General features: G+C 50.2%; 2 protein-coding genes across 2 annotated transcripts; one reads left to right on the top strand and one right to left on the bottom strand.

Annotated features, from left to right (window-relative positions):
* Positions 1-906: 906 nt before the first annotated feature.
* On the bottom strand, positions 907-7,576 carry ATP1B2 (ATPase Na+/K+ transporting subunit beta 2). Its single transcript, XM_043903732.1, has 7 exons — positions 6,867-7,576; positions 4,925-5,053; positions 4,473-4,577; positions 4,176-4,381; positions 3,898-3,954; positions 3,002-3,100; positions 907-2,894 (listed from the first exon to the last, which is right to left on the bottom strand). Exons 1-7 carry the CDS (start codon positions 6,976-6,978, stop codon positions 2,730-2,732), a joined length of 873 nt encoding a protein of 290 aa, XP_043759667.1. The 5' UTR covers positions 6,979-7,576; the 3' UTR covers positions 907-2,729.
* Positions 7,577-10,946: 3,370 nt separating this feature from the next.
* Positions 10,947-11,511, top strand: LOC122693430 (28S ribosomal protein S16, mitochondrial-like). The gene has a single exon (XM_043900927.1). It carries the CDS (start codon positions 10,997-10,999, stop codon positions 11,402-11,404), a length of 408 nt encoding a protein of 135 aa, XP_043756862.1. The 5' UTR covers positions 10,947-10,996; the 3' UTR covers positions 11,405-11,511.
* The last annotated feature ends 2,599 nt before the right edge of the window (positions 11,512-14,110 follow it).

Below are 14,110 nucleotides of genomic sequence, written 5' to 3'. Positions count from 1 at the left end.
ATGGGATCAGAAAGAGTTGAACACAACTGAGTGACTAACACACACACACACATAATATGTATAATGTGTATTATATGACCAAAACCCAGCAATCCATGTATGTGTACTATGCACTCAAGATAAAACTGTATATATATGTGTATGCACAAGTAATAAAGCTATTTTTTCAAGGCAAACTCATTGCAAACAAAAACAAATAAACCCCAAGAAAATAAAAATTATCTATAAATCCATCCCAAAATACCACAATAAATATTGTACAGACTCATCCATCCTTTTTCTATGCTTGTGTGCTTTTTTTACACACAAAATCGGGATCCTATGGTTCATACTGTTTTGAGATCTGTTTCTTCCAGTCCTCATCTGTCTCTGGGCATCTGTTGATGCTAGCCTCTCCCCCAAAGCCACCCCATCATTTAAGCCTCTAAGAAACCTTCCCTATGGACCCACCCTCCCCACCCCCCAGAGAGTGGTTGACCACTCTGAATTTTGTCCTCACCAGCTTTCTCTCCTTCCTGGAAATACGTTTACGTCTACCTGGTTTGAGAGTTTCTCGTGTGCTCCTCCCCTCTCCTGTTATACTGGGGAGCTCCTTGGGGGCAGGAACTCTGCCTCTTTCATAAGTGTATCTTCATGATGCCTAGAATGCACATAGTAGGCACTTTATAAGTATAGCTGTAGAAAAGGACATAGGCTTCTTGCCTGTCTTGTATTGAGTGATCGATCTCAAGACAGTATGGGTGATGAAGCAATCTAGGAGGTAGACGCTTGGACACTGGACAGAAGAGATCAAAGCAGGGAAGTGGTCCTCCCAAGGGCTGGGTAACCCTCAGATCACCCAAATCCACCCCTCACCCCCTTCCCAGGGCTCCAGAAGCTCAGAAAGGAACAACCTGCACGCTGGGCTCCAGGTATGATATATATATTTATATATATATATATAATTGCTCTCATTTTATTGTACTTTATCCTCTTTTTACAGTAGATCAGACACAGGCATTAAATAACTGCAGAGAGAGACCACTTGGGTGAGGGGAGTGCAGGAAAACAATGGGATCCAAAAGGAAGAGACTCAGATCCAGCCAGAGAAAAACAGGGGAGGGTCCACCCATGGTGGGGGTGGAAGCTGCAGCATCAAAAAAGAACAGGGAAATTACAGGTGGGGAAGTGAAGGGCGTGGGAGAAGAAAGAGTTAAAATGCCTCTATAACTCAAGAACACAGGAGGTCCCTCATTTAACATTCTATGGGCACTATGGGGTTGTTTAAGAAGGCAAAGGGGTCTGAAGGAGATGGAGCCAAGAAATTCAGAGTCTTAAAAGGAGGAGGTATCTGCAATTTTCACGCTGGCATGCGGAAGAAAGGGGAGGAGTTAGTGATTAGTTGATAACTTGCTAAGAGAAGCCACAGAGAGGATGGGGGTGGGGGAGTAGATCTGGGCGGAGGGGAAGGAGATGGAATAGTCCCATAACCAGCTGACGTTTCCAAGGTGGCCACTGGGGACCCAGCCAAAGTGGCTGCCCCTCCCCCAGGGCGCCTGGGAAGTAGAACTTGCAGGATATTCTGGGAAAGGGAACAGAGGGAAGGGAGCCATCGGCAAAAACAAAGTGGATATTCAGCCTAGGTCAACCCCGCCCCTCTGAGGAGTGATAGGAGACCGGGAAAAGAATTTTCAAGAACCAACAGGGACTTCTCTTTCAGACCCTCATTCCCAGCTCACGTATTCAACGTAGAGTGAGAAACCAGCTGTGCCAGGAAAGAAGGAAAAGGCCACAGAGCCACCATGTCTTCAGTTACAAGTGGTCCCACTTTCAGTGGGGGGAATGGGGATGGAGAAGTGGGGAAAGACTGACCAGAGGAGCCACACAAGTCAAAAGCCACTGAGACAGCAACTGTGGTAGACAAGGCAGAAGGTGTGGGAGACAGGGGAGGGGGACAGCGGCTGAGCTGACATGGGAGGATAGAGGGTTACGCCGGTGACCACTCTGTAGCCTACAGAGATATTAAATCATTAAGCTGTGTGTCTGGAACTAACAGCAGTGTTGTAAGTTAATTATACTTCAGTTATTTTAAATAAAAGAATGGAGTGCCACATTCTGTCTGGAGATAAGCATGAAGAGATTGCCGTCTGTGTGTGGGTGGGTGAAAAGAAAAGAAAGTGAAAGTCACTCAGTCGTGTCCGACTCTTTGTGACCCCCCATGGACTATACAGTCCAAGGAATTCTCCAGGCCAGAAGACTGGAGTGGGTAGCTTTTCCTTTCTCCAGGGGATCTTCCCAACCTAGGGATCAAGCCAGGGTCTCCTGCATTGCAGGCAGATTCTTTATCAACTGAGCTATGAGGGAAGCCCAAGGTGGGTGGGTGGGCATTTTCTATAGTTCTGGGGGGGTGGGACAGGAGGGCAGGGTGGGTGGGGAGCTGTGAGGACACCCCACTCACAGCTACACCAGGACTAGAAAGACTCTGAACTCTATGACCGTCTTGGGGGTTCCATCTCCCTGTCTCTGACAGAGCTCGGGCAGGAAGAAGATGGTGGAAAGTGTGCGCAACCAGAGAATCACGACAGATGTCAGGCCGGGTTCAGAAGGAAAGGAAGAGGGCGCGAGGCTCAGAGAAGCCATAGCTCTGTTATAAAAAATACCTTTGGGGTGGGTGAGGGAGGGATCAGGCGGGGTCAAGGGTATTCCAGAAGCATCCGTAGGAAAGAGGTGGGGGCGGGAGGAAGGGGGCCTCAGGTTTTGTTGATGCGGAGTTTGAAGGCCACACGCCCCGCGAACTTGTCGCGCTCATCGTCAGTGGCAATGTTGGCAGCGTTGATGCGGCACTCCACGTTCACCTCCACGTTGGGGGTCACATTCAGGAACTTGACGGCCACCAGGGGCTGCGTGTAGTTCACCTGGGCCAGAGGAGGAGAGCGAGGCTCCAGGCCTGAGGCAGCTGGGCCTGCAACCCCGCACCCTGCTCCCCTGGAGGAGCCAGCACCCGGCCTCCCGCAGGACTTACGTGGAACTTCTTGCCGTAATAGGGAAAGTACATGAGGTCGATGTTGCCGTTTGCAGGGAACATGACGAAGTTGCCGAGATTCTCTGCATCTTCATCTCGCTGTGGGGGGCACAGGAGGATGGAGGAGAGCATGTTAGGGATGGCGGGAACTCAGCCACTGGCCAGAATTCCCTTTGTTCCTCCTTCACCCCAACTGTGCTTTCTCAAATTCGTATCCCTTGTGCTGCTGAGTCTGGTATATTTGCGCATGCACAGGAAGGGGGTGTCCTGTCTCTTCCATCAGACTGGGAAGTCCTCCAGGGTGCTAAGGAGCCCGAAGCCTTCTACTGCCCTCCCACCCCAAATTCTTACCCCATCCTCAGGAATCGGTTTCTGGAGCGGAGCCAAGAGAGAACAGATCAATGAGTAAGGGCTCAGTAGGAAGCGAGGAGGGGGATGAAGCAAGAGGAGCAGGAAGCTCCTAGAGGGACAGAGGTGGGGGGAGCAGGGCTCCAAGGACAACTTAGTGGTGGCAGGTGGTGCTCACAGACCAGCAGCTACCAGATACCTAAAAAGAACTGAGGGCAGAAGAGACATGAGACCGAGAGCAGAAGACATAGTCAGGGAATAGAGAAGATGGAAGGATCAGGGAGAGAAGCCAGAGGCAGGGGCTCGGGTAGAGTCAGGGAGAGGGTGTCTATCCATATAAAAGAGCAGACTTCTGCATCCTAGACAGAAGCAAGAGGGGTGGCAGTGCCTTGGTGTTTGAACCATATTGAAGCCCATGCTTACCCCCTTGTCCCTAGAGTTACGGGGCCTCTGGGAGCAAAGAAGATAGGGAGAGATGAGTGAATGACATGGAAACCATAAGGACAAACAGATGGGGCAAACAGATGGACAAGGCCCAACAAACTCACCTTCCCCACGCAGGTAACATTCATGCTCTGGTTTGCTCCTGCATAGAAGTTGATGACCTGGAGTGAGGAGAGAGAGTGGTGAGGGTTAGGAAAAGAAGTTGTCAAAAACAGAAATATCCAGCCCCCCAGCCATGATCTCAGCCTCCAGCAGTAACATCTCTCTTGTTCTCTCAGCCACTCAAACATCTAAAAGTCTCCCGAAGCCCAAGAGCCCCAGTAAAAGAAAGCAGATGGTAGCTCCCTCCTCCATTCTCCCTGGGGACTAAGGATATGAGTACCCGGTTCATCTTGATGAAGACACAGGGCTGTCCAGTGCTGTAACCATAGTGGGTGGGGTCCCCAATGCCAGAGCAGTCGCCCAGCTGGGTCCGGTTGAACTGGCAAGCACGTTTTGGGTAGTTTAGAACTCCGTTATCTGGTTGTTCGTAATAGCGACCAGGGCGGCAGACATCATTCTTCTGGGCTTGGATGGAGTCATTGTAAGCTAAGGAGGTGGGCAAGAGAGAGTGACAGACCTCATGTTCTGCTCCCAGGGTCCCCAACCCCCTGCCCGAAGTCATCGACCCCGTACTCACGCTCCAAGAACTTGTTGAGTTTCTGAACATGCTGGTCCCAGCTTTCAGTGTCACTGACATTGACAATGACATCGAGGTTCTCAGTCTTAGGACGAATCATCAAGCCTAGTCAGCAGAGGCAAGAATGAGGGGGTATACGTAAGACGAAGGACCACACACAGAGGGAAGAAGATGGACATGGGGAACACCAGGGTGAGGGATGACGGGAAGATCTGAGATCACCTTCTGGGGAGGGAGATCTCCTGTGACCCTCTGCCACCTCCCCAGATCACATAGCTCTCAGCTGTGGGGAGTGTGAAGGCGGCCTTCAAGAAGAACTGCCCAGCACGAGGTGACTGGCTCATCAGAACCAAACCCCTATGAGCTGACAGATCTCAACCTGCAAGTTCCTTTGGGAGACTTGGGGGCACCAGATTAGTGAGCCTGGTTGGTGGGGGAGTCTTATCACTCACCTGGTGTGGCCAATCGGTCCTGGTACTTGGGGGTGTGGTCGGAGACGGTCTGCAGCATCACCCACATGGTGAGGGTGAACATGGCGGTGAGGAAGCCATAGAAGACGAGGTAGAAGAGGAGGATAAAGGCTAAAGAGGAGGAAATAGGGTCAGCAGGTGCCAGGTCTCCTTCCATGGCCTGTCCTGTCGCCACATGCCCCTCCCCCACTCAGAGGTTCTGCCCAGGAAAGGATCCCAGAGCCCCAGGGAGCCTTTCCCTGGGAGCAAAAGGAGACAAGCTGGAAAAAGGCAGTGTGTCTGGCTTCTAGCCATGGCTCCCAGGCCCTTCTGGTCCTACAGCACAGTGAAGCCCAACTTTGTGGAGGACACAAGAAACCTAAACTCTTGTTGCTTGGACAACCCCTAGTATAGGCCACAGTCATTTTGCCACAAATTACCTTCTCAACTTGTCAACCTTCATGGCCCTGAAAAGGCACACCATCTGTTACTGCTATATGGGTACTCATGCTTGAAGTTGTCCAGCACGATGACTTTTCAAAACTGGCACTGGCCCCAATTCACCACCAAACTCTCAAACCATCTCTCAGGGTGTGGACCCTCACACTCAAACAGCAAAATCTTCTCTCTCTCTCTCTGAGCCCTACAAGAGCTGAACCTTGAATGAGGCTCTGGCCAAAGCTACAAAGTCTCTCAGAGACAGCTGTCCAGAGCCTTCAACAGTCACTCCACCCCCAGCTCACACTCAGCACTCAGGGCAGAGGCAGGTGTAAAAGAAGACTTTCCACAGCCTTGCAGGCAGAGAGCTGACTCTAGGTGGACATGACAAGTCACTGTCACTCCTCAGCCTAGTGTGAGTACCTGCTGTTTCCACTCCCCCAGATCTCAAGTCCTTCCATCTCAGAAGACACTTCCCCAAGCCTCCCCAGATTTTCCCAAGGACTCAAGGACCCCTCCAATCCCATAGACTGGACTTCATGTTTCCTGCATCAAGGACTGCATCAGACCCACTTCAAGGGCCCCTTGGCGGGTGGGTAATGGGAACAGCATTCGGTCAGTCTGGATGAACTGTAAATTGTTTCACACAATGTCTCCTGTGCTTCAACTTCCCAGCTTGAAAATCCCTTTTGGAAGAAATCCATCCTTCACTGGCATCTATGCCCAGCACTGGACCCTCAACCAGACACAAGTCCCTCCACATCTCCTAAATATGTGGTCCCACACTCCACCTCCAAGGTATGGGTGGGGAAGGTGCCAAGCCATCCAAGCCCTGAGACACAGGGCCCAGATGATGTACACATCTCACCACCAGTGACCACTCCCTCTGCTTGTGACATCTGAGCCCAACACCCAGCCCCGAACACCTCCCAGTGGCACCCCGGCCCCACAGCCCCCCACCCACGAAGCAGCCACAGAAGGCTCCAAAACACAAGGCAGTGGGATCCAGACAACTTCCGCTGTGAAGAACCCTCTCCAACACACACCCCACCTCTCCAAGACCCGCCCCCTCATGAATGTTCCCAGGGTCCAAGGGGTGGGCACGAGCTAAAAATAGACGGGCCTGGCCGGCTAGTGAGAATCAGAGGGAGGGAAGGGGCGCTCTTCTGGAGAAGGGGGGCGCCCGTGTGGAGCTGACCGGCCCCCGACAGGGAGTGCAAGCGCCGCGGCGAGCACACGCGCGCAGAGCCCGCGACCCCCCGCGCGAGGGGGCTCCGCGGGGGGCGGGAAGGCGGCAGTGACCTACTTTCTCCGCCTCCGCAGCGGCCAGCCAGGGAGATTAGACCGGCGACTCGGCCCCCTCCCAGCCCGGAGCCCGGCAGGGGGGCCGGACGCCGAGAACCCGGGAAGGGAGCTGGGGCTGAGCCGGCGGGACCTAGTCCTCCCCGGGCGTCGCCAGGCGGATCCCCCCCACCCTCCCGCCCCTCGCACTGCCGGCCCGGCATACCCCAGCTGGTCCCGGTGCGGCCCATGAACTGGTGCGTCCTCGGGTTCCACACGAACTCCTTCCACTCTTCAACCACCTGCCCGCAGCTCTTCTTCTCTTTCTGGATGACCATCTTGACGGCGGGGTGCAAGTCCCGCGCGGGGCGGGGGGCTATGAAGAAGCCGGGGTGCGGCGCGCTGAAGCTCCCTCACGCACCGGAACGCGCGGGGAGCAAAGGCAGCGGGGCCAAGGGAGACCTCCCCCCTCAGATATGCAGCCGCTGCAAATTCCGGGGCGCAAGGCCACACGCTGCGGGGTGCTGGCGGCGCGGCGTAAGATGAACAGATCCTAGGCCCCCCCACTGCAATGAAAAGGGGGGTTGTCCGAGCAGGGGAGGATAAAAAGGCGAAGGGGTGCGAACGCAGCTTCACCCCCTAGACCTCCCAGAAGAAAAACGAAAAGGGATGCAAAAATAGACGGCTGCAAAACCCTAGCGAAGCACAGAAAAATCGGGGTGCAAAGAGGCAGGGAGAGGTGGGGGATGGGGCCGCCCCGAAATCCGAGATGCAAAGAGGCTGTGGAGAGGAGTCGGGTGACTGTTCAAGGCTCTTCTGACGAGAGGAGACCGCCACACCAAAGGTGGCTCGGCCACGGGGGTGGGGTGGGGACGCGCAGTTGGGGGAACAGGCAGGGATAGGGGTCCCCGGGGCGGAGGCTCCGCTCTTCAGCAGTGCAGGGCTAGCAGCAGCGGCGCGCGGTCTTTATACTCGGTGGCTCCTAGGGTGCCCGCCCCCTTCCCCGCCCCCAGAAGCCCCGCCTCCTCGCTCTGGCCTAGGCGACCTCATGCATATGCAAATTTGGAGAAAGGGCTTGGGCCCGCCCCCTGGTGCCTCCTCAGGACCAAGTCTCTCCCCTACTCCCACCGCAGGTATTGGACGGGATCTGGGTGGGTGGAGAGGATAGAAGGCGTGTCGGGGCAAAATGGAAAGATAACCCCGGAGAGACACAGCGGACAGAGAGGAAAGCAGATACGTGCTGAGATAGGGGCCCCAGGCAGGGAGTTAGAAAGAAACTACGATCTGGAGACAGGACAGAATGTGAGACTAACAGAGAAGGAGCCAGAGATCAAGAAAAATAGATCGAAGAGACCAGCCAGGATACTACACTAGCCGGGCTGGAGGTTAGAACACGCCACCAGGAGACCCATAGAGGCCACCACAGGATGGAAATTCCCCTCGAGGGAGATGCTGCCGATGTCCCCAACACCTCCTTCTCCAGTCCCACAACCTCTTCTCCCAACACCTGGTTCTCACCAAGCCTGGGGGCTTCCCTGCCTTCCCACACCCCTCTGAAGCCCTTCCAACACCACTTTCCCAGCCCCCAGCACTGCCTTGAGATCCCAGCCCTGAAGCCCCATATGCTTAGGCGTTTTGTCTCCTCCCACCCACCAATCCCCTGCCCCCGCTTTCTGCACTCCCCTCCTCATTTGCCCATTTGTCAACAAACATTTATTGAGTACCTGCTAGAGACCTTGTGCAACCCAGCGCTGGAGAGGTAAAGTTGAGGTTCTCAACGGGGCTTCCACAGTCTGATAGGTGCAAGGGCCTCTAAAGACCTCCTGTTAAGATTCATTGTCTTCTCATGTCTCTTCAAATCTTGTCACTTTTCCTTGGAGAGATTTTTCTTCTTCTTTCAACTCTTACTTTACACTCTTGGCTCTATCCCCCAACAATTCCTGTTCTACCATCCTCCCCCTTCAAACTCTCCCCCTGCAGGTCAGAGCAGGCTTCATGGACTCAGGATCTGCTCAGTCGAACAAGGTGAAGCTGTGTAACTCAGACTCAGTCTTTTTTTTTTTTTTTTTCTCAGACTCAGTCTTGAATGCACTGTCTTAATTAGAATGACTCACCTGGTGTCTGGACTTAGTGAGGATCAAGATCTTTGTCTCTCAGTGCAGAAAGAAATTTCTCACACTTTATTGTGAGAAATAAAGTGATAGATAAGAAATGGATTTATTTAAAAAGAAATACACTCCACAGAGCGTGGGCCATCTCAGAGGTGAGAGGCCCCAAAATATGGGGTGGCTATGTTTTATGGCATTGCCTTTCTTTGGGATTGGAATGAAAACTGACCTTTTCCAGTCCTGTGGCCACTGCTGAGTTTCCCAAATTTGCTGGAATATTGAGTGCAGCACTTTCATAGCATCATCTTTTAGGATTTGAAATAGCTCAACTGGAATTCCATCACGTCCATTAGCTTTGTTCATAGTGATGCTTCCTAAGGCCCACTTGACTTCTCATTCCAGGATGTCTGGCTCTACATGAGTGATCAAACCATCGTGGTTATCTGGGTCATGAAGATGCTTCTTGTATAGTTCTTCTGTGTATTCTTGCCACCTCTTCTTAATATCTTCTGCTTCTGTTAGGTCCATAACATTTCTGTCCTTTATTGTGCTCATCTTTGCATGAAATGTTCCCTTGGTATCTCTAATTTTCTTGAAGAGATCTCTAGTCTTTCCTATTCTATTGTTTTCCTCCATTTCTTTGCATGGATCACTGAGGAAGGCCAGAGGAACCAGAGATCAAATTGCCAACATCTGTTGGATCATTGAAAAGCAAGAGAGTTCCAGAAAAAAACATCTGCTTCTGCTTTATTGACTACACAAAAACCTTTGACTGTGTGGATCAAAACAAACTAGAAAATTCTTTTTTTTTTTTTTAAGAAAATTCTTAAACAGATGGGAATACCAGACCACCTGACCTGCCTCCTGAGAAATCTGTATGCAGGTCAAGAAGCAACAGTTAGAACTGGACATGAAACAACAGACTGGTTCCAAATTGGGAAAGAAGTACGTCAAGGCTGTATATTGTCACTCTGCTCGCTTAACTTATATGCAGAATACATCTTGCGAAATGCCAGGCTGGATGAAGCACAAGCTGGAATCAAGACTGCCGGGAGAAATATCAGTAACCTCAGATATGCAGATGACACCACCCTTATGGCAGAAAGCAAAGAACTTAAGAGTCTCTTGATGAAAGTGAAAGAAGAGAGTGAAAAAGTTTTAAAACTCAGCATTCAGAAAACTAAGATCATAGCATCTGGTCCCATCAGTTCAGTTCAGTTCAGTCGCTCAGTTGTGTCCAACTGTGTGTTACCCCATGGACCGCAACACTCCAGGCCTCCCTGTCCATCACCAACTCCCAGAGTTTACTCAGACTCATGTCCATCGAGTCAGTGATGCCATCCAACCATCTCATCCTCTGTCATCCCCTTCTCCTGCCCTCAGTCTTTCCCAGCATCAGGGTCCTTTCCAGTGAGTCAGCTCTTCATATCAGGTGGCCAAAGTATTGGAGTTTCAGCTTCAGCATCAGTCCTTCCAATGAACACTCAGGACTGATCTCCTTTAGAATGGACTGGTTGGATCTCCTTGCAGTCCAAGGGACTCTTCAAGAGTCTTCTCCAACATCACAGTTCAAAAGCATCAATCCTTCGGTGCTCAGTTTTCTTTATAGTCCAACTCTCACATCCATACATGAACTGGAAAAACCATAGCCTTGACTAGATGGACCTTTGTTGGCAAAGTAATGTCTCTGCTTTTTAATATGCTGTCTAGTTTGGCCATAACTTTCCTTCCAACGAGTAAGCGTCTTTTAATTTCATGGCTGCACTCATCATCTGCACTGATTTTAGAGCCCCCCAAAATAGTTTGCCACTGTTTCCACTGTTTCCCCATCTATTTGCCATGAAGTGATGGGACCAGATGCCATGATCTTAGTTTTCTGAATGTTGAGCTTTAAGCCAACTTTTTCACTCTCCTCTTTCACTTTCATCCAGAGGCTCTTTAGTCCTTCTTCACTTTCTGCCATAAGGGTGGTGTCATCTGCATATCTGAGGTTACTGATTATTTCTCCTAGCAATCTTGATTCCAGTTTGTGCTTCACCCAGCCCAGCGTTTCTCATGATGTACTTTGTATAAAAGTTAAATAAAGCCTGGGCTGGGGTAGGGGAGGATTGAAGTCCCTGGTTCTTCAGCGTTGAGCTTTCTGGTGGGTTGTCTGCGCAGCCGGAGGCCGTAGAGCCGTTTGCTCCGGCTCTGGGAAGCTCCAAAGCGTCACAACTGGCGCACAGGCCCCAGGGCCCATGGCTGTGCCATGGTCCAGCTCACTACTGTCCTTTGCAAGGCCTACCATGGAGGCCACTTAACCATCTGCCTTGCGCTCAGTGGCTGTACCAACAGGCCTTTCTACCACATCGTGGCTGCTCACAACAAGTGTCCCAGGGATGGCCGTTTTGTAGAGCAGCTGGGCTCCTATGATCCAATGCCCAACAGTCATAGAGAGAAACTCGTTGCTCTCAACCTGGACCAGATCCAGCATTGGATTGGCTGTGGAGCCCACATTTCAAAGCGTGTGGAAGAACTTCTGGGTCTTTCTGGCTTTTTCCCTCTGCACCTGATGGTGATCACAAATGCTGAGAGGCTGCGATGGAAACAGGCACGAGAAGTCCTCTTAGCAGCTCAGAAAACAGATACAGAGGCTACAGAAACAAAAGAGAACTGACTTCAGTGAACATAGCAGTGGGAACAAACTTGAAGTCCTCTTAAAATATTTGTGCAGAACTCTTAGTTTTATTATATTTAGAGGTCAATAAATGGAATTTTTTAAGTAAAAAAAAAATGTTAAATAAGCAGGGTGGCAATATACAGCCTTCACGTACTCCTTTCCCAATTTGGAACCAGTCTGTTGTTCCATGTCCAGTTCTAACTGTTGCTTCCTGACCTGCATGCAGGTTTCTCAAGACACAGGTCAGGTGGTCTGGTATTCCCATCCCTTTAAGAATTTTCCACAGTTTATTGTGATTCACACAGTCAAAGGCTTTGGCATAGTCAATAAAGCAGAAATAGATGTTTCTCTGGAACTCTCTTGCTTTTTTTGATGATCCAGCAGATGTTGGCAATTTGATCTCTGGTTCCTCTGCCTTTTCTAAAACCAGCTTGAATATCTGGAAGTTCATGGTTCACGTATTGCTGAAGCCTGGCTTGGAGAATTTTGAGCATTACTTTACTCGTGTGTGAGATGAGTACAATTGCACGGTAGTTTGAGCATTATTTGGCATTGCCTTTCTTAGGGATTGGAATAAAAACTGACCTTTTCCAGTCCTGTGGCCATTGCTGAGTTTTCCAAATTTGCTGGCATATTGAGTGAAGCACTTTCACAGCATCATCTTTTAGGATTTGAAATAGGTCCACTGGAATTCCATCACCTCAGCTAGCTTTGTTCGTAGTGATGCTTTCTAAGGCCCCCTTGACTTCACATTCCAGGATGTCTGGCTCTAGGTGAGTGATCACACCATCATGATTATCTGGGTCGTGAAGATCTTTTTTGTACAGTTCTTCTGTGTATTCTTGCCACCTCTTCTTAATATCTTCTGCTTCTGTTAGGTCCATACCATTTCTGTCCTTTATTATGCTCCTCTTTGCATGAAATGTTCCCTTGGTATCTCTAATTTTCTTGAAGAGATCTCTACTTCATGGCAAATAGATGGGGAAACAATGCAAACAGTGAGAGACTTTATTTTCTTGGGCTCCAAAATCACTGCAGATGGTGACTGCAGCCATGAAGTTAAAAGATGCTTGCTCCTTGAAAGAAAAGGTATGACCAACCTAGACAGCATATTAAAAAGCAGAGACATTACTTTGCCAACAAAGGTCCATCTAGTCAAGGCTATGGTTTTTCCAGTTCATGTATGGATGTGAGAGTTGGACTATAAAGAAAGCTGAGCACCGAAGGATTGATGTTTTTGAACTGTGATGTTGGAGAAGACTCTTGAGAGTCCCTTGGACTGCAAGGAGATCCAACCAGTCCATTCTAAAGGAGATCAGTCCTGAGTGTTCATTGGAAGGACTGATGCTGAAGCTGAAACTCCAATACTTTGGCCACCTGATATGAAGAGCTGATTCATTGGAAAGGACCCTGATGCTGGGAAAGATTGAGGGCAGGAGGAGAAGGGGACGACAGAGGATGAGATGGTTGGATGGCATCACTGACTCAATAGACATGAGTCTGAGTAAACTCTGGGTGTTGGTGATGGACAGGGAAGCCTGGCGTGCTGCAGTCCATGGGGTCTCATAGAGCTTGACACGACTGAGCGACTGAAGTGAATTGACTGATGTTTTGTGGGCTGGGTAATTTCATAGTCTAATGAGTGGGAGGATTATTCTATTTCAGGGGAAGGGGTGGAGATTTCCAGGAACTGGGCCACTGCCCAGTTTTTATTTTTATTTTTATTTTATTTATTTATTTGGCTGCTCTGGGTCTTAGTTGTAGCATGTGGGATTTAGCTCCCTGACCAGGGGTCGAACCTGGGCCTCCTGCACTGGGAGCTCAGAGTCTTAGCCACTGGACCACCAAGGAAGTCCCCACTGCCCAGTTTTTAATCTTTGATGGTTGTCCTCAGAAAAGTCATGGCACTGGTGGGTGTGTCACTTACCTTGCTGATGTATTACAGTGAGCATATACTGAGGCTCTTTGCTGGTTGTTCAACAGTAAAGAATCCTCCTGCAATGCAGGAGACCCAGGTTCCATCCCTGGGTTGGGACGATCCCTCGAGAAAGGAAATGGCTACCCACTCCAGTATTCTTGCCTAGTGAATTCCATGGACATTAGAGCCTGGAGGACTACATCCATAGGATCACAAAGAGTTGGACACGACTGAGAGACTAACACTTTCATTCTGAGGCTCACGGTCTAGTGGAAGTCAGCCATATTGGACTTATTTTGTTCTAATTAGTTACATTATGTCCTTGGACTATGTCATTCTTTTATTTATTTATTTATTTATTTATGTTGTTCTTTTAAAATGTGTGTCCTGCCCCCTTCCCTCCCATTTCAAAGGCCCAGGCTCAGAACTGCCTTGTGCTTGGTCTTGTGCTCTGTGGCCACCATCTTGGATTTCTTAATAATTTTACCTTTGAACTTGTGCTTTGTCCAGTGGAACAATGGACCATATGTGTGAGTAGAGGAGATAAGCCTGACATGCCATTTGGGATGCTCCATGAACACAGAGGGCTTCCCTTGTGGCTCAGCTGGTAAAGAATTTGCCTGCAATGCAGGAGACCTAGGTTCGATCCCTGGGTTGAGAAGATCCCCTGGAGAAGGGAAAGGCTACCCACTCCAGTATTCTGGCCTGGAGAATTCCATGGACTGTATAGTCCATAGGGTCGCAAAGAGTCAGCACAGAACTCTGATGGACCCACCATGCATGGC

Source organism: Cervus elaphus, chromosome 5 (assembly GCF_910594005.1).
Source record: "Cervus elaphus chromosome 5, mCerEla1.1, whole genome shotgun sequence".
Classification (NCBI taxonomy): domain Eukaryota; kingdom Metazoa; phylum Chordata; class Mammalia; order Artiodactyla; family Cervidae; genus Cervus; species Cervus elaphus.
The sequence above is the reverse complement of the archived record's forward strand: the minus strand, read 5'-3'. Positions and strand labels throughout refer to the sequence as shown.